The sequence below is a fragment of the Plectropomus leopardus genome, chromosome 14, assembly GCF_008729295.1.
Source record: "Plectropomus leopardus isolate mb chromosome 14, YSFRI_Pleo_2.0, whole genome shotgun sequence".
In the NCBI taxonomy this organism is placed as follows: Eukaryota; Metazoa; Chordata; class Actinopteri; order Perciformes; family Serranidae; genus Plectropomus; species Plectropomus leopardus.
The window spans coordinates 13,053,650-13,074,748 of NC_056476.1; the positions used below are offsets into that span (position 1 = coordinate 13,053,650).

The 21,099-nt window shown below is 42.5% G+C and overlaps 1 protein-coding gene across 3 annotated transcripts in view; it reads left to right on the forward strand.

The window, feature by feature from the left end:
- Positions 1-21,099, forward strand: part of pacrg (PARK2 co-regulated) — a 178,765-nt gene that overhangs the window by 19,901 nt on the left and 137,765 nt on the right. For all 3 annotated transcript variants that reach the window (XR_006106530.1, XR_006106531.1, XM_042501183.1), the window contains exon 2: positions 7,244-7,378. Coding sequence is in view for 1 of the 3 variants with exons in the window: in XM_042501183.1 (XP_042357117.1) it covers positions 7,244-7,378 (135 nt within the window). In the remaining 2 variants the exon portion in view is untranslated. The remainder of the gene's footprint in view (positions 1-7,243; positions 7,379-21,099) is intronic.

The following is a 21,099-nucleotide window of genomic DNA, read 5'->3' on the forward strand; positions in this document are numbered from 1 at the left end:
AAGCAGAGATTCCCAAACAACCAAAATACCTCCATTATTTTGTCTCTGACTTGTTCATTTAAATTCAGTTTGAGAATAAAGTACACATCTTTAGCCCGGCCATTAACCCCTGAGGTCGGCAGGCAGGCAGCAGGCTGGGCTATACGATGGAAAATGCCCTGTAAATAAAGAGAGCTAATTTAGTTGCCTGTGGCACCGATGTGCAAGCTGACCTTATCAGGGGAGCCTCGGCCTGTCTATTCCATCCTCTGTGACTCAACCTACCCCGCTCCCTCCCTCAGGAAAGGCGGCCCTCTGTACGGAGCTAGATTTCAATAACCTCTCAACCGAGAACAGCAGTCAAATGCAGAGAGCGAGCAAGCATGCAAGCGGGTGTCTACCCCGTTTGCTGCCTCAGTAAACAGGTGATGCAATGCACCTGTGTGCAATGGCACCCTTGTTCCTACACAAAAACAATGCAACGAAATGCATTTTTGCTCTGATAGACAAGACAGAAGAGTAAAAAGAGATGGATAGAAATAAAAAGGAGATTAATTAGGGCAGCACAATACAATGACATTAATTATCTCAATATGATTTTCCTCTACAGCGATATAATAAATGTTCGATGAATCCTACATATAATTAAACCAACGATATACCCATAAAAGGGGGCGGTAATGCACCTTAAATGTCAGTTACCACCCGCCATTAACCAGAAGAAGATTGAGCAGCAGCTGTAGAAGAAGAAGATGGTGAGATCGGGTAACCGACCAACGGGCCACCTTTTACTGGCCACTAATGCATACAGAAATGTTTTAATGTTACAGTAACATTTAAAGCCATAAAGTTATTTTCAGTGTGATAGTTTTGACCACAGATAACATCACACCATAATTGAATTCACCACATAATGTTAGGTACAGTAGCTGCAAAGTCTACTAATGCTTACAGCAATATAACATGACTGACTAGCCAGGTATTTAATACAGTGATTTGACATAACGTGACTGAAGGTAATGTGAATAAAACACAGATACATTTCCAAGTCTGTAAAGAGGATTTCTGTCTCACTTAAAGCAGACAGACTGTGGGTGTAAAAACAGTTGAAATTATTGTTTTGTCCATTTATTCTGTTTTCATTTGTCCACCAAAACACATGCAAAATGTTTAAAACCATCTGCACAGTGTGACATGCTGCTGACCAGAATTAACATTTCTTCATCAGTTTATTATTGTATTTAGTAAGAGTATTTTGATTTTACTCGTTTATCGAACCTCAGATTTGTGAAATGTCCTTCTATTTGGCAATTGTTGTCATGTTGTGACTAAAAATAACAGTTTAAACCACAACTAACCATATGATTTCTTCAACTTTCACCTAGGAGCAAAAATCCGCCTTTAAACTTTAAAGAAATAATGGTTTGACTATTTTGATAGTTCATTATCGATATCGACCATTATGAAAATTTTAGATGGTGTTCACATTTTTAGCCATACCGCCCAGCCCTTAGATAATTAACTAGGGCCTCATTTGAGGAAGTATGCAGTGGTGATGACAATAAAGGGTTGACAATGAATTGACAGCCCTTCACCAGACATCTATCAGAGATTTTCAGAGGTGTTTGGGTAGTGGTATATGGCAGAGAGATGGAGAGATGAGAGAGAGAACGCAGGAGCTGGAGGCCCAGGCACATTGATGGATCACCTACATGCTGCAGCAGCCCCGCCATGCTGAACTCACCCTCTGAATTGATGAGCCACACCTCTTGTCTCCCCTTCTCCCTTTTCCTGTCATATCCAGTATTCCTCTATCACCCTCCTCCATTTTCCATTTCTTGATTTCGTCATTCTCTGTCTCTGTCTCTTGTCTCTGTGTATCTCTGACCTATCTCCCCCTCCCCCTTATCCTTCCTCAACCTGTCTCTTAATTTCTTTTTTTCTCCACTTTTTTTCCTCGTGCCTTTTGACGATCCCACCTTCTCTGTGTGTCGAAATCAGGCAGGAGAGCCATGGAAGTGCCATACTAATAAGGTTAGAGGGAGCATCTCTGTTTCTCAGGGTGACACCTTTATAAATGACAGGAGCACGAGGCCCTGCCGGTGCTCAATCACCTCTGCAGGGGCTCGCCCATGGGGAGCTCAGCATGTGTGGTGTGTGTGTGTGTGAGCAGGTGTGTGCGTGCATGAGCGAATGTTTGTATGTTATTTCCTCTGTGGGTCTTCCGGCAGCCAGGTTTACAGTGGAGCTAGTTGGAGTGGACAACAGTATTAGGGAGGAAACGGATCTGGAGGCACAGTGAAGGCGAAGGAGAGAAATGACAGCCTGGAGCTCATCTGACCAGTCCTGCCTTGTTATGACTCCCTGATGTGTGCACCAGGGGCACACAAAACAGACACTTCCTCCCTTTATTGCCTTACACCACCTCTATCTCTGTTCTGTAGTCTGTCGCCTCACAGGCTCGCTTTATGGCCTCCACTGAAGGGCGGGATGTTATCTGCTTGTATAGGTCGACATTATAGGCTCCTTTTTTCTTTCTTTTTCACTGTCTGTGTTTGTGTTTATGCCAGTGTTTTAGAACAGAGAAGAATTTTGGATTACACAGGGGGATGCTATGCAGCTTCTCACCACTTGATGTAACAACACAACCACCTTTGTGGCTACTCACATAAACAAATGCAGGCAGAGAAGCGGAAAAACACACAGTGATTGAAATGTGTTTAGGAGACGTGCAGAGCTCAAAATGATGTGATGTGCTGGCTAATACTACAACAAAATCAGCAGCAGTTGCTGTCGTCAGCACGGCTAGTCTAAATTGAGTTAGCACAAATGCATGCTCACCCATACAAGTCAGAACTTAGGGATGCTGTTACTCACAACATAGACGCTGTTTGCTTCTGATCTGCCTGCCCTGTCCGTAAGTTCATATGGCTTCTCAGAAGGCTGCAAAACAGAGGAAACAAACTCTAGTTCTTTGTTAGACAAACGAGGTTAGTGGCTATTACCTTCGGATTCAGTGATAGCGGTTTTTCTCTCAGCATGCAGGAGCGTTAGACTCGAATGTCATGAATAGCAGAACAGGAGCAGGCACATGTTTGGAATGGCATCAGAAAGTCAGCAGGTGATAATCTTTCCGCAATTCTATTCCTATTACAGTTCTGTTTAAGCTGCTAGGAACAGCAGCCCACATCAGTACCAAGGAAAAGGCTTCTGTGTTTGGCTTTGCAGAGCCACAAGAAAATGTGCTATTGTATCTTTTTGGCTGTTGGTGTGTACCCTGCCAATGATGATAATTGGAGAGAAACCATGGAAATGGTTGTGAAGTTGTGAACACCTCAGCCACGAGCCCAGGCCATAGAAGTGACTGCAGCGTCATCATTCCTGACCATAAAAGCTGCTCAGCTAGTCAATTCAGTCTGGGTTCATTCTCTCCTTGCTGCCCAGTCTGAGCTATTTTTAGCCTCCCTGTGCAGCGTGGCTCAACCGCCATCGTAGCTACCTGGATATGAGGGCTTTGTCACTCCTGCAGGCTGGAGCAGCACTGATCTTGCAAGCTTTCCAGCTTCCTGCAGCTTGGGTTGCAAAACAACTCCTGCAGTGAGAGGAATGAACAGAGACAGAAAGAGAAAATAGGGAAGATAATACTGATGTATGTTTCACAGTCTAAATGAAACAATGGGCATTGTATTCTTGTATTAACTTACACTCTGTGCTTGATGTTTTGAGACAGAAACAGTAATCTGCCAAGGCAAGGTGACACTTAACAGTTCTGAACGATGCAAAGTTAAACAATTCAGGCAATTATTGATTAACTGATTAAAATCTAATACAAGGAAAAACTGGGAGCAGTCACTCTTTACGGAAATGTGCTGTACTTAGCAGAGGTGTGGAACCGGAGTCACATGACTTGGACTCGAATCAGACTGCAGTCACAAAGTTGATGACTCGACTTGACAAAAAAGACCTGACTTGGACTTAAGCACCCAATAACTTGTGACTCACTTGGACTGAAAGTAGTTGATACCTCCCGGCAAATGTGAAAGATACAGTTACAGACATTTTTCATATATGAGTTTAGTAAAATATAACAAGACAGGACAGAAACATACACAATTGAGTCTGTTCTGGTTAGTAGTGCTAAATGCTGTGTACCTGCAATGTCAGCAATGCTGTTTTTATACCCCTGCACCGGCGATGGCCGAGGTCGAGGTGTTATAGTTTTGTGTTGTCCGTCTTTCCATCTATCCGTCTATCCATCTGTCCATCCATCAGTTCCATTCTCGTGAAAGCTGTACCTCAAGAATGCCTTGAGGGAATATTTTCAAATCTGCGACAAATATCCACTTGGACTCAAAAAGGAACTGATTAGATTTTAGTGGTCAAAGGCAGGTGTCACCGTGACCTTGTATCCATCTCATTCTTGTCAATGTAATATCTTACACACTGAGGGATGTTTTAGCAAATTTGACACAAACATTGAGACATCATAATGTTCTGCACAAACATTTTTCTTGCCATTGTGCTACTTTATAACTCAGAAACAGGAAGTGAGACATTTAGCCAGATACTGAATATGTGACACTCATTTTGGGTGCTAACTGTACTGATTGTTTTAATCTGCTTTGGGGGAAGATGAGTATGAAGCATCCATGTTTTTACAGACATAGATGTAAACAGTAACTGCAAATTGACTTTACCGTACGTGATTAAATACACCCTTGCCACTAAAATTATACTCAAAATAGAAGGCAGGACTTAAAAGACAACAGCAAACATACCTGCGTCATTTATTGTGATGGATATCTTTTAGGCTAGTACAGTAGGTGACACTGAAAAAGTGCCTTTTCTTGTGTTTTACATGCGTTGTTAGTCACAGACGTTTTGTTAAGGTAGTCTTTCTCCTGCAGGTATACAAACCTGTGCCTATTAATTCAGCATAATATTATTCAGCATTCCCTGGCATGGTAAACAAATGCTCCAAACAGATTCATTTGAAATGACTGCTCTGCAATCCCACGGTGCATTAGGGCTGTTTAAATGCAGTGAGTGCTCTGAGACGCTCACTCAGAGTCCCTCATAATAGTTTCTCCTTTTCTTCTTGTTTCTCTTGAGCCTAACAATGGCACCAGCTACATCACGTCACATGTGTAACTTTAACTTTGTTCCATGTTGCATCATTCCTTGGTGACGGCTGTGCTGAGCCACATTTGGGGTTCTAGGCTTTTTTTTAATCCATTTTGTTTTTGAATTATGCAACAAACAGGCAACACTAGAGAATGATGTAATATGAAAAACTAAACCACCCTTGCATAGCATCACAGTAATAGACTAAAACCCTTAAAATCTCTCAGGTTGCACACCAATCTTAGTCCTGCCAAAGATAACACATCCCAGTCCCGCTCTGCTCAGCCTGCGGGCTGCTGTGGCAAAATTCTGTTTCTCCATGGGTGGTAATCTGAGGATTAATGACAGCAACACATCTGCCAGTCATGTGGCAGAGCGACACAGATGGCGAGGGATGCACACAAGGGACACAGACAGCGAAACGATTGGCTCCAACATTCTGTCATTCGTCCACTACAACATGCTGTTGCAAAGCTCTGATGTTTTCAATCAAATAAATCCATATCCCTCAAGTACATGAGTGGCTCCCACTTGAACATTCTCACCAGTGGATGTTCAGAGAGAAGTTTCCGTCACTTCCTTGATGGACTACGAGTGTTTCTTGGCAGTTTTTTTGCAGTAATTGGTCATTTGGAGGCACTTAAATTATGCACCATGTTTTATCACGTCCTTAGAGTACTTCTCAAAATGTTAATAACAGCATTTTTGTAAATGTAATGGATTTTTATCTAGACAGGGACAGTGCACAATAAAACATTACCCTTATATAAAACAAGGAGAGATGCATTGTACCAGGTTTTAGCTGCTATTTCCGCCCATAGTCCCTGTAATTAAAATGGTTTCACCAATTTCTTTGTCAGTGGTTCATAACCAGGGGTCCAATGGGATCCCCAGAAAAATGGAGCATACTTTATTTTTGCTATTGGATTCATTATAGAAAAGAGTCCAATATATGTGCCCAAGTAAACAATGCTGCAAAACAAGGCACGCTTGAGACAGTCAGGTTTTGCCGCACCAGCGCAGGTGACACAGACATTAAGAGCAGCAGAGCCATGTGCCCCTATGTGACACCACAACACCACAGTCACTCAACACCAAGGCTCTCACGTGAATGTTTTGGTGCAAATACCTGCCAGTGTGGTGGATAGCCCTCTGAGATTTACTTGCCAAACAGAAAATCTGTGTGCATTTGCCGCTTGGCAGTCGTTAATTTCGGTTCCTTGTCATGAGTTTCACTTCCTCCGTTGTTATCTGCCCCAACAGGACACAAATTTGTGTTTCCCAGGATAGGAAAAAATATTACTGCCATACTCTGACATTTTCACCCTAACCAATCCTACTCCTCTTGCCTAAACTCAACCAATGCAACCAACAAAGCCAACGAGTGTCAGCCAGTCCCAGGGAGTGCAGGGAGAGCTATCCTAGGAAATGCAAGTTCGCCAACTATATTTGACCATCATTGAATTCTAGCCTTAAGTATATGTAACAACTAAAATATTCTCAGATGGAGGTCCCTGAATTGAAGTCTTATCAAATGGGGATCTGTGGTCTAATGGGTATCAAGTCAGGGTTTTTTTTTGACACAAAAAGGCTGTGAACCACTGCTATAGAACACAATATTTAAATAACACATTTTTTTTCTAATCATAAAGTCGTCCTTCCATTTCCACTTCAATGTGTTGCATTAACTTACATCTGTTATAAGGCTACCACCACCAATGGCCACCACAACAATAGCAGCAGACACTGTGGCTGATGTAATAGGAGTCCCATTGGTGGTGCAGTAATAGCACATATCCAATATGGAGGCAGAGAAAAGATGATCCTAACAGTGCCTCTGGCAGTGCCTCTGGCTACAGGGCCAACACACACACACACACACACACACACACACACACACACAAGCACACACTATCTGTGTTTTGTCTTCCTTAGAGGAGCAGAGGAGCAGGCACATGTGTCTCCCTGAATTACTTTTAAGAAAAGGCAGTGGGAGTGATTCTATTCTTGTAGGAGAAAACACAGTCAATTCTGATTTCATAAAACAACACTCTCAACTTGCTGTGTATGTCTCATTTTGTGTATCTCTCTGTTTGCTCTTCTCTCTTCAGTCCCATTTTCTCCTTTTGTGTTTGACCAGGTGGAGGGTCCCCCGGCCGCAGGGGCTTTTCGGGAGCGCCCTTCCAAACCGACCACCTTCCGCAAGTTCTACGAGCGTGGAGAGTTCCCAATGGCGCTGGAGCATGACACGAAAGGCAACCGCATTGCATGGAAGGTAGGAGTGCTGCCTTCTTTTAAGGATTGACTAATGTTTGTGGTTTTCACACGCCATTAACAAAAAGGCTAGGGTGCGAAATTTGCCATCAGGGGACGTTGTATGTCACAAGGGGATGGTGGTATGTGCTCTCAATAACAAACACACACACACACACGCACACCCACACACACACACACAAAGGAGTAAATACAAAGCTATTGGGGTCTAATTAAAAGCTTGCAAAAACAAAAAAACACCAGTCAGGCCATGAAGAAAATATTTCTCACAAAAAATCCAATATATAGATTTTATTTACAATAACACAAAACTCTGAGATACAGTAGTCTTTGTACAAAAGCTGCTGTTTGTATCAACCCTAGCTGTCAAGCAGTTTTGATGGTTGAATCTGAAGTCTTGATAGGTGCTGCGCAAACACCATTTATAGTCATTATTATCAGCTCGGCTGAAGGTGATGATGACAGTTTCTCACATATTCACAGATCCAATGTGGGCCGTTTTCCTGTAGGAGGCAGTGTAGATCAGCTCACGTGAAGGCTCCACCTGTCTCACAGCACCAATCACAGAACCCATCAATCACAAACTCCATAGAAACTCACGGCAGCCGCAGCAAAACACAGGGCGCAATTGTATATGTATTTGTGTGTTTGCACTGTATGTGCATGTGTGTTTCAACACGCGAGCTTCCACAAAGCCATTAGACTCCTGACTGGCACAGTGTGTGTGGGATGGATGCATTCTTCTAATCACCATGTTGCTTTATTCCAGCCCCCACTATGCTGCCAGCTATTCCATAACTTCACAACTGCCGTGCAGCAACCACTCTTAATGACATTTATTCATAGTAAGCAACGATAAATGAATCAAACAAATTATACCCTATTCCTCCCCTTTTTTTCCTACTTCAAAGAGAGAAGGAAGGGTGGGTGGGTGAGTGAGCTTTCTCGCTAGTTAGCTGTCTGTCTTCAGGTGAAAACACTGTAAAAGCTCTCTTTGTATGAATTATTTATGTAAAATGTTCAAATGAATCTTTGCATTTGCAAAAAATAATGGATTTCTTTTGTGCTCTGCCCATGAAAAAGCACTCAGCAAATGGGATGTGGTGTATGAAATTGTTGCTGTCATATCCAATGCCGCTGTTATGCTTATTGATTTTCCTCCGATACTCATGCACATGCTAGTAATTTTTAAAATCCTCCTCAAGAGAAGAGTCTGTTGCTCAGGCCCATTGAAATTTTGGGGTTTGCACTTTGACTGCAAACAAGTGAATGCTTTTTATGAATCTGTGTCTTTCAGCAGAGGAGATACAATTTTTCCTTCAAATCTGTCTTTATCAGCCTTTGGTTTGTTTAAAGCAGTTCAGGTAGAGGTGGCAGTTGCTGTGTGCATCTGCTCTGTGGGTTTTTATGCTGGTGTGGTGTAACAGTGAGTGTAACCATGATCGGAGTAAGTGGAGAGGGGCTGCGGCGTGTTTGCACTGAGCTGCCCTCGGGGCACAGGTTCAAGACGGCAGCTCCGGATCAATCCCAGTCTGAGAGCTCAGCCCCCTAGCAAATAAAAAAGTCTGGGGAAAGTAAGAAAGAGAGAGAGTCTTTTCGGAAAGAAAAATAAATGGTGTGTTGATTTAGTTTGTGGGCTGAGTACTCAAGCATACAGAGTGTGCGTGTGTTTGTGTTTGTGTGTGTACTGTATTTGTGTGTCAGTTTGTCTGTCTATATTGATGAGTCTGTGTATTCAGGTCAAGAGTTCAGCTGCCCTCCTACAAAGATGCTGTCTGTACATGTTTGCCTCTGCGTACCAGCAAACAGCCAATGCGACCATGAGATACGCAAACAGGCCTGAATGAATGTCCTCTGTTGCAGCTGCACCCATAGTGCAAGAGTACTGAAGTCCCCCTGAGTACACCTAAACCCTTTGAGGTTAAATAAAAAAGTTGCATTAAGTTACTCTCGGAAAGAGTTTAATTAGATTTAGATTCATTTATATGCACAATGAAGCAAAACAGCTGTATTACAATAACAAAAGGAGAATCAAGTTTTGCAGGTGAGATTTAGAAAACCTCTAGAGGCTTGTAAAGGGAATCTCACCTCAGTAAGCATTATAAGTGACTGCTTTAATTTCGAGGTGACAGAAAGTAGACTCCCAGCATTTATCAACAGGGTTTTGATACCGTAGAAATACAGTGAGAGTAGAATGGAAATTCCCATTCCAACATGGCAGGATGGTCAGAGCATGGCCATTTTTATGTGTACTGTTGACATTGTGACTGTTGGAGCAGGCTAATTTTCATATAAACTTCTGAATGAAGTTGCAGCAAGTTACAGTGTGTGTGTGTATGTGTGTGTGTGTGTGTGTGTGTGTGTGTGTATATATATATATATATATATATATATACATATATATATATACACACATAACTGATTTAATGAGCCATTCGCAGTTTCACTGTACCGGCCGTGTGTACTTAGACTTGCATGGCTTAATCTTTGAGACAAGCTTATGCTACTGGCAGGATCAACCAGGTAGCCCTCTGGCGAGGCGAGCGGGGTGGGGGCGGGGAGCCTCTCCGCAGCGCACGCGCAGGGGTGGGTGCTCTTTGTGTATATATATATATATCTCTATATATATATATATATATTTATATACACACACACATATAGATAGATACATGGATAGATAGATGACTAACAAGACTACCCAGAAGTTTGAATGACGTGTTTAAGCTGAAGTTATTATTCTTAATTTGGTGAAAGAGAGACACTTATATAGTTGTATTTTCTGTTAAATAAGGAAAAATAAGTTAAAAATAAGCAGTAAAGAAGTTGTCAATCTACTGAGTTTGACACACTTCAAGGCCCTACTGACATGTATTCACAATAACAAATAACAACAATCGCCATTTTCTTTTGTGCTAGTCAAATGACCACAACAAACAGTTCACCGTCCATTTACTCATATCATTTCCTGGTTTGATATGAGCCTATTAAAAACGGGTGGAAATCTGTTGGCAAACACCTCCCTACTTTTTTATACATCAAGCATAATCCTTATTTTGCCACCTTTGAAATGAGAGGCCAACGTGATTCACCTGTTCTTTAGTACAAGTTGTGCCGACTAACTCCTGAAAAATACATCTCAGTCTCTTATGCTCCCTAAATGCTTTCTGTAAGAGCCACTCAATAAATAAAGCTGCCCAGCATTTCACAGTGGGCAGGCAGTATAGACCGTGAGCAGTCTTGCGTATATCTTGCATGTAACTGCAGATCGTGTTGTTGATCAGCTGATACCAACCAATTCATTTAACAGTGAGTAATTTAAATCAATGCTAATATCAAACATATTGCATCGTGGGGTTTTGATAAAGAACATGATTAATTGTGGAAACAAAAAACATCAATTTTTAATTATCTACAATTATTTGTGCAGCCCTAACCATATTTTATGGTTTGAAAACATCCTGTGTTTGGATACAGGGTTGATGAAGGAGTCTCCTTATATTTGTTTTATTTTAGATTGAAATAAGTAGACCTGGAGCTGGGTGTTATTGGATGAATATTTCCCTATTGATAGAACCAGTCCCTCTCTTAATAAAACAAATGAAAAGTGAGCCTTATGTGTTATTGCCAAGTTCAAAAAGAACATGGTCAGCTCTGAGGTTGCAGTGTGATCCTTCAAGAGCTCTGTGCTCTATCTTGCAAACATACAGTATTTAAACATAGATGTTACTGTAGAAATAAGACGGATGTGTAGAAAATGTGCGAGGTCCAAATGACAGACAATTACGAGCCTGGGGACATGCAACTTTTTGTATTTTTGTGTGTGTGTTTGGTGAAGTGCTTGCGTGCTGCTGTACGTGTGGTTTAACAGTGCGTGTTTGAGTCTATATGTACAGAGGGGAATGCAAGTGAACTAAATGTCAAGGGCAAGTTGAAAAAGGGAAGGTTGTATCTGAAAGGTAATTTGGCTCTCCAGAGGTAAAAGCCTCAGCTGTAATGGCGCGCTCAGGTAAAAGCTTTACACGTATGGGGAACATGTGCGGCAGATAGATAAGAGAGAGACGAGCGAGTTCCTCCCTGTCTATGTGTATTCGTGTTGCTGCGTGTTTGTGTGCTTGCGTGCGTGCGTGTGTGTGTGTGTGTGTGCATGAGCGCGTGTATGTTTGTGCGTGTATTTGGCCCCTGCCATAACGTAGAAGCCAAAGGCCTGGAACAGCAGTGTAATCTACTGCCATCCCCAGTGCCAAAAAGAGAGAGATAGAGAGAGAGGGGGAGATAGAAAGAGGGAAGAGAGATAGAGAGAGAAGGAGAGACAGAAAGAGAGAGAGAGAGAGCGAAAGGGGGGAGATGGCTCCACAGGGACTCAGCAATCAGGAGACATGGCAGCCGCTTGGCTCTCAGTTATAATAGATGAGTTGAGGTCTTCCTGCGTTCCCTGTGGGGCCTGGTTCGACTCTCCCATCTCTACCCCTTGCTGTGCTCCGCAGGCTTCCAGCCAAACATCATGGTACAGACATGCATGCACACACACCCACCTCACATGTGCGATACAGCCCTGTTTATTTCATTTCATTGATCGCCTATCTGCTGTATCTTGTCCCTTGATCTCCTGTTCAGCCCTGTGTCTCCTGTACGCTCCAGGTTGTTGTTTTATCCTTTTTATAAATCCTGCCTGTCTGTTTCTGCAGGCTTCCCCCTCCTCCATGTCCCCCCCCCCCCCGGGCTCATGTTCTTTATCTATTCCCCTTTGTCCTTTTACGGGGTCTGTCTGGGGGCAGGAGGAAAAAGCCATTTTATAAAAATATCAATGCAAACCTGATTTCTTCCCACCCTCCGCCACCACAGCAGCCTCAGTCGGCAGAAGGGGGCGCAGAGCTGAGGGAGGGGGGACAATCAATTAATCTGATCAAGCGCTTTAGGAAATGGAGAGCGTAAGCGCTCCTAGGGGACGGATATCCATCTCCTTGGGATGATTGAATTACGCACAGAGTGAGAGTTGGAGAGGAGGGAGGGCTGGAGAAATGAGGTGGTTAGGGTGACCGAGGATGAGGGAGCATGTGCTTGAGAAACGCAGTGGGAGTGTGTGCTTGATACAAGAGAGTGAAAGATAGAGAAACGGAAAATGAAATAGAGAGAGCAAAAAGAGTAGGGTGAAAGAGAGATGAGGTCACTGCAGAAGCACCAATGGAGAAACCTTATTTCGCTCCCTCCCTCCTTTCCTTCCCATCATACCATTTACATTTTTATGTGTCATACCTTATGGTTCTTTTGACAGCTATATTACATGGCATGGCTACATCATTTTGCTTTGGAGTCAGTTCACAGCTGAGTGCTGCTCTTGACAAATTTGTCATTTATTTAACAGTAAATTGTCTAACAGTATGCACATTTAGCAGCAGTATGGAGGACTTTATGGCACAATAATAGCCGAGTTTCCACATCTCTGAATTGAGTATGTTATAATATCATAGACTCAATTGCATGATTGACAAGGGCATACTGTAACAATCTGCTAAAATTATATCCTGAAGTTCTATATTAGAAAGTAACCCATCTAGGAACAAATACTGTATCAAGCCAAATGTACAGCAGCGTAGTGTGTTCATAACAGCTACTTCATAGAAATGTTTTGCCAAGTGAGCTCCTCCATTGTTTTGCAAGCTGCACAATATGGTGCAACACATTGCTTATAAATGCACTGCTCTTTTCGAATGCCACACTCCTGCAGAAAATGACCTTCTCTTCTACTTCTGTTGAATGCATACCAAACCTTCTCTTCTGCTCTATGTGAATGATTTCTTATCTGCTGTGAGCACTAGAGCTTTGTCGGGGAACCTTTGAATAGACAGAATAAAATGGGGTTAACCATGCGTTTTCTCCAGCTCCCTGGCTGAAAGCTGGATACTCTGGGGGGATAGTTCTGTGTCATAAGGAAAAAGATGAAACACAATAAGAGGAGAGAATATGAACAAGCCCCCTTGGGCTTTCTCTGAGAGGAGAGAGAAGAGAAAAGGAGGGAGTTTAGATTAGAGAAGTAGAAAAAGCACCAGGCATTCTGAAAAAAAAAAATCAGAAGAGAGATGAGAAGAGAAAGAGGAGGTGTAGAGGAGGGAGGTGGAAGGAAAAGGCCTCCAACAAACAACACTGGCTAACCATCAAGGCCTGTATGGGCTGCCTCCCTGGAGGGAGAGAATTGTCGAATGACTGCTGGGAAGGAGCCCGATGAGTTGCGCCACTGCCATGCTGCTGGTGTGACTGTAGGAATGGAGGGACTGTTGGAGCAGAGGCATCCAGCAGAGAGAGCTTGTATGCGGATTTTGAACTGCTACACCGCCTGCCGCCCTAAGCCATTATTCATAGCAGACGAACGCCACGTGAAGCTGATGATGGTTGTTTAGCCTGTGGGCCTTCCTCTCTTGCTGTGGAATGAGACAATAGCAAAAGAAAGGATTTTTGTTGAAAATGGAGGATCACTAGAGATGCTTTTATTTCTGATGACTTTCAATAAGAATCATACTGTTTGCATCTTAAGTCCTGTCTATGTGTATGGAATGAATCAACACGGCTCCTATAGGGGGCTCAGAGTTACAGCCAAGTAGATGTATTTTTTCATGATCCCCATTGCCAGGAATAGTGATCCATCTGCTTCCGATCGTCTCTTCTCTTCTCTCTGTGTATATTGACCCTTTTCGACAATGACCAAGTGGTGTCCTTTGTGGCTGAAAAACTGCAGTTCCTCTAAGGCCCACTTGAGGCTGGCTCCAAAACAGACTCAATCCCCATAGACCCTCGTGCAAAAATGCCTGACTTTACAGTAGAAATAAACATTTTTACAGAGGAGAAGTCATGGCGTCAAAGAGCGTAACCTAGGCTTCTTTACAAGTCTTGGTTCACAGCATGGCACCAAAATTGTTTTGTGTCTCCTGCTAATTTCAACATCTACGACAGCTCTACGGGGGTGAAATTTGATACAAGTCTCTCGTTTAGATTTTATTAAGGCTTAAAGTTATGCATGTTTTAGGATGGGGTCACTTGAGTAACAGGTTGTCCTCAAGGCCTCCCCATAGTCAACGAGTCAGATCCTCCCCTTACTCCTCCACAGCTCCACCCTCTCGTCAAAATATGGTCACCCCGGCTCCAAAAAACTAAGATGGCGATTGCCAAAATGCTGAGGCTTCAAAACAGCAGCAACTGGCGACGTCACGGTAGCTATAGTCATTATTCCATATAATCTATGGTGCAGACATAGAAAATGAACTTCTCATTCTCTGCAGTGATTTTGGGAACGCCGTGCTGTCTCTCATTCTGAGATCCTTGCCTTCTGTCCCACTGTTACTCCCTCTCTTGCTCCCAGAGCTCAGATCATCCCTCCGGACACCCTGTTGAGCTCAGCTCCACCACTGCCCGCCGCAGCCTCCCACACCTCCAACCCCAGCTGCAACCCCACACAGCTGGCTCCCCTGTGCAGATGGCGACTGAAACAAATGCACACGCTCTCGTAGGGAAACACAGGACTGTGACTCTTTATGGGCAGATGGGGAGAAAAAGCCACGGATAGCTGGGGGTAAAGAAGGGAGAAACAAAGTGATAGATGACATCATGGCGAAGAGCGGGAAGGAGATTGTGGAAGGGGCAGGGTGGCTACCAAATTAGACAGAGACAGAGGACAAGACAGAGAGGGACATGGCTCGTCTGCCAAGGCTACAAATCATGTCCCCCGAATGCAGCACCAGCGCTGTCACCCCTCCCTCCCACAAAATAAGCCTGAGATCTATTGATTGGCACTTGTATTTGCTAGCGGGCTCCAGCTCAAAATGGAGCCTTTAATTAACTTAATGGACCGGCTGCAGCTGTGTGTGAGCCAATGAGGGAGGAATAGGAATAGATAGAGGGAGTGAGAGCCAGCATAAAGAATAAGTGGGGTTAACTGCAGACCCCTCTACTATCAGTCAGGATGGACACGACAGACAAGAGCAGGGAGAGGGAGGCGAGACTGAGTGGGGTGGTGTCCTCTCTGTTCTTTAGCATCTTCTGCTCTCTGCGCCCTGTTCTTGGTGCCGATAAAAAGTTACTTTTTTCACCAGAACATGTATGACCAACACGTTCTCATCCCAGTACGTCACATGTTGCTCCTTTCTCAGTGGACTTAGGCGTCCACATGTTACGCTCTAGGTGTTCTTCTCTGTCTGCTTATAACATTCTGGGATGGTTTGACCATGTCAACAAATACGCATGGTTGGATGATGCTGCAAGTGCTTACATTTAGGCAACAACAGCACATGGCAACCAACACTTTAACGTCAACAAACACACATGCTGGCACACATGGTTAGGTTTAGGGGAAGAAGGCACTTGGTGAGGTGTAGAAAAAAACATAACATTCACAAAGGAACTGAACACCTGACTCCTGCATCAAAGTCCGTTGTTGTGGGATCCATCCACCACCCCTCCCGCCCGCCCTATAGGCGACCTTTTGCTCCTTATATTGCGTAGTTACTGGCAGCGTTTTAATCTGATGCCATGCTGCCATGCTTTATGCGCACATGACAGGTTCCTTATGGTCGCGTTTTTAAGTGACATTTCCTGACGTGCCTTTTGGCGTCACACACTATTTTACGAGCTCTGAATGAGAACTGACTGGTATGATGCCGGTCTGCTGCATGATCCTCCATTCAGATGGACCACCAACAGGGTTTTCTGGCATGCTTGTCTAAATGGGGTATCTCTGGGAGGCCCATCAGATCCCTTCACGCCATGCTCCTAGTCAGCAATCACCCCAAAAAGCTACAACCCTGCCAGTCAGACCCCTATGTCTGCACACTGCTGCCTGCTCTCCTCCACCCACCCCTCTCTGTCTCCCCTCCCCGATGCACCATTCTCATTCCTGTCCACTCATCCATTCTGTCAAAGGTTAATTGGTTTGGAAATGATTCGATTCATTCTGGACGTTAATGCTGTTATCATGCTTTTGTTCAGAAAAAAAAGAAAGAAAAACTACCCCCTGCATGCACTTAAGCCTAATTTAAAATAAAGGGGAAAAAGAAAAAAATCCAATTTAATCTTTTTTTTTTCTTACTCTGGCTCAGGCTTGTCCCCACAAGTCTTTTCCTTTAAATTATGGCAGAATTTCATTACCTTGAAAGCTTTTCTGCCCCCTCCCTCTGCTCCCCTCCCTGTCTCCAATACTTTGAATGGATCAGGACTAATGTCTTTCTTGTAACCTCAAGGTCGGAATATTTGGATCCGTGGAAGCGCTCAAGGGTCTCTGTGATTAATGCACTGTACAAAGTACCTTGAAAAAATGCGGTGGCTGATGGCTGCACAGAGTGATCAGTTGTGCGCACACACACACACACACACACACACACACACACACACACACACATTCACTGCAGACACATGACTACATCGGCTGGAGGTAGTTGTAGATAGAGGTGCCCCTGTCAGTGCCCTTGATGTGGATCATGGGACGCATTCATATTCAAATAGGGTTACCTAGAGGCCCTCACTCTGTTCTTCCCCAACAGTGCCATACAGTACCTCCTTCCCCAAGGAGCTTTATGCTTTTTCTCTCCTCAGTATGTTACATCTTTACTTACTCAGGCTTTGTAGGACACAACCAGGCTATCACTACCCTCAGAGCTGCTTATAGGATGGCACATTTTCATTGGAGCACATCATTCTCAGTGGTTCCTGTATGAAAAAGTCCAATTGCACCTTCAACATCAACAATTTCAGTTTTCATTTACCTGTTAGTCAGCCACGTCAGAGAGTTAATTAGATTCCCTTTAAATGTCAAAGACGGATGGTTTTCCCCACTCTGGTATCTACAATAAAACAGCCACTGCCTGATTACCTCTGTGGTCTTGATGTTTTTTTGCTGACACGGCTGCGATGTCTGATAAAAATGTGATTTTCTCTGTTTCCGTGGCCACCTTGCCGAGGTTCTCGCAGTGGCTGATGTGCATGCTGTCCACGCCCTATTGATCAGAGACACAGAGGCCTCTGTATTGAAGTTGTTTGCAGAGCTGTAGATGCTATCTCCGCTTTTGTTAATTATTTATATTCGGTTCCACAAATCTGATCAATAGTTAATTGAGCCAGCGGGAGCTGTCTGGGAGAAAAACGAAAACTTTGCGGAACTAAGGGACAAAATCTTCACTGCTGCCAGTTTTATTTTCCCCTCATACTCTTAAATACAATAATATTATTTGGGTTTACTGGTTTAAATACAAAGGGAGAAAGCTGAGAAGAAACATTAAATGGCTTCATGCTCCATGCTCTAGTCTGTCCTCACCCTTTTACAGCAGCAATAATTCTAAATGGCAGTATTTTAAGGGAGTAGAACTCATGGCTATTCTCTTGATTGAAGTGCCATTTAAGTGGCAGGTGGCTGACTAGAAAACACTTCTAGTGTTTGTCTCAGGTGGGCTGTTGGGGAAGAGAGGCCCCTGAAGTCCAGGGGCTGTATTTATCAAAGCATGCAAAGAACAAAATTTGTGTGGATGAGCTGCATACGCACAAGGCAGTTGGTATTAATGAAGCATGCATTTACACACCTGTAAGCAGTGAACAATAATAAATCCCACAAGTTTTACATCTGCTTATGCAAAAATGTGCACATATGATTTAAAAAATATTAAGTTTCCTGTATTGTGAAATGGACTTGTGCTCTTAAAGGTGGAGATAGCAGTGTCTAAGTTGTCCCACCTGTTAAAAGTACTTGAATACTAGGGATTCAGGATATTTGATTATTTGCCGATATGTCGATATATGACAACTCATTTGGGTGATAACCAGTATTGATATTGATAAATTTACCTAATTTTCATGATTTTCAAATCTCCTCTGTAGTGGAATTAAGATCATTTATCCATACTCGTATCATAATGGCCCACCAGCAGATGACATAAAATACAATGCAAAATAAGAAAAATACTTAAAATTAGATGTTTTGTACATGTTCACTTTGACAATTAAATAAAAATATCGGTTAGTGATACTGGCAGAAATGTGCATGTTGGCCGATTGAGATATTTTATTTTGAAGCCTATATCAGCCTATATCGATGATGTGACGATATTATTGTGCATCCCTATTGAATACCTCTTCAGAATCCATTATTCTCAGTCCACACCTGTCTTATTATAGAGAGAAATATAGCAGTGTCTCAGCTGCTACTATAATTTCTTAAAATGAATTACTGGTTTAGACAATACATATTTATCAAAACATTTTGATACATTTCATCATTTAATTTTTCAAACATTAGCCTCTGCTGGCTTCAGCAGCAGGAGTGCCTACAACTGGTTCATCAGCTATACTCATCAAATATTCATCAGTGTGTGCGATAAGCGACAGCTAAATTCCTGACACCTGCCACATGCCACTAAGGGTGTTTAGAATATATAAATATGCAGATAATATCACTTTCCACTGTGTCACTGTTCTTCTCCAATTAACATTGAGAAGTTACAATTATCATGTAATGCATTGCACTAGGTTCTTATGTTTCCTAAATTGGTATTTATGTAGTAATACATTATGGAAATAAAACAGAATTTATGTTCTTGCAATTTAAAGATATAGATAACAGAACTTTACGTATCTCTACTGTGACTAGTTTTAATGTGGCGGTATTAAAACATTGCACTTTTGCATTAGTGGGAAAAAAAAGAAATGCAGTACTTTGGCATCTGACTTGATAAAAGATTTACATTTGAATACCGTATCATGTATTCAGCCTTGGTAAACTGCGACAAAAGCTTGGCTCTTTGTTCAGAAACAGAACTGGCTTCCCTCTGCAGGGAAATAAGACCTGTAACTACTTTAACTGAGCCTTTTGTTTGTTTATTATTTTGTAATTCTGTAATATGCCCTACTAGCCTCAATATACAGTGGACTACTTGTGGAAACATGGAGCAAGAAGAAAGAAAAATCCCAGACAGTGAGGTTGAGCTAAATGAGGTTCGGCTAAATGCATTTTTTTAATTAACACTTTCACACATGACATTTCTAAAGGATTAAAAAGCACACAGCATGGGGCCAGTTGACATGTACTGTGAACACTATTTCACCTATAATAAGAACTGTGGCAGAGGTGAAGAAAAAAATAGCTTGACCTCAAGAAAAAATCCACAAATTGCAGCACACACACAGACATTATTGCCACAGAGAGGTTGCGGAGTACTTCAGAGTCATCCATAGATGACAAAATAGCAGCAATTATTGGTGAGCTGCTGCTGAAACACGTCATCCCTGATGTCGACACTGAGAAAGCAACTCTGCACAGATGAGACTCGAACAAAGGAGTGAGCAAGTTGTTGCAATTACTTCAGCTGTTGCAGCATACAAGAACATTTTCCTGATGCATTCAACTCATTTTGAAATTAAAATACCAAAAAAGTTTACCATGAGTGCAGAATGAATAAAAGTTATAAAATCATCAACAAATCTTCCAGATTATTGCCTGCAAATTGGGTTAGATAAGGGATGTACATACAGTATGCAGCTGCATGTGCTTGGTCTGTTAAAACATTACTTTTTTAAAAGAGGCAGCTGGCCTACAGGAGACTGTGGAGGAGGTTACTGTTCAATTAGAACTAATTTACACCTTGAAAAGAAATAAAATCATACAATACTTTTTGACATAAACAGAATGGTGAAAGTTTTCAGAGCAAGAAACAACTGTTAGCTTTAAAGGGACAGTTCAACCCCAAATAAAAAATACGTATGTATATGTAGTAGTATTTGTAAATCTAGATTGTTCTGGGGTAAGTTAGTGAGTGTTAGAGATGCCAAATTTATTGGAATTAGATGGCACACCTCTTGTGGTGCTCAAAGTGCTAAAAAACATTTGAAAATCTCAACAGCAATGAAATCATGAACTGGTTCCTCAAGGTAATCCACAGACCTTGTTGTAAGCAGTTACATATGGGTATTATTTTCTTTCTGCCAAACTACATCTGCCAACTGTATCACAGTGCAGAAGGAAGCATGCATCTACTTATGGACAAAAGGCTCCTGACAGGGCAAGATGTAAACATTAATAGCGTCCTTGGCGGAGCTTTAATGTTAGCTATAGCTCAAAGGTGCAAGGTGAGCTAGCTGTAGCTATGTCCTTCTGCAAATTGATATCTTTGGCAGGTGAAGTTTAGTAGAACAAAAAATAGCTACTTCATGAAACTGCTCACAGTAAGGTCTGTGGATTATATTGAGTAACCAGGTCATGATTTCTGGAAAGAAAAATTGCAGTTGGGGTTTTCAAATGTATGTTTTCAAGGAACTTTGAGCCCCACAAGCCGAGTGCCATCTAGTTCCATTATATGTGAGAGAAGGCAGACATATCTATGGCCAATATCTCCAACACTCAGCAACTTAATACCAAAACAAACTAGATTGACAATAACACTACAGGTTTAAGAAAAAATATGCATTTTTGATGTTGTGGTGAACTGTCCCTTTAAAGAAAACAAATCTGAAAATGCTTGACTATCCCATGCTGAAATTGCACTGAATCAAAAGGGTTGACTATAGCTTTTGGATTTGTAGAAGGACGGTAAATCTGATGTGTAGAAATGAGTGCACACAAACTCTTGGTATCACGAGTACTAATGCCTCCACTTCCCTGACAGGTAGAGCGAGGGGTTGATGGAGCAGACCCTGGTGTATTTTGAGTTTGCATGTACGTGTGTAAAAGTGTGCTTGTGTGTCTGTCTGTGTGAT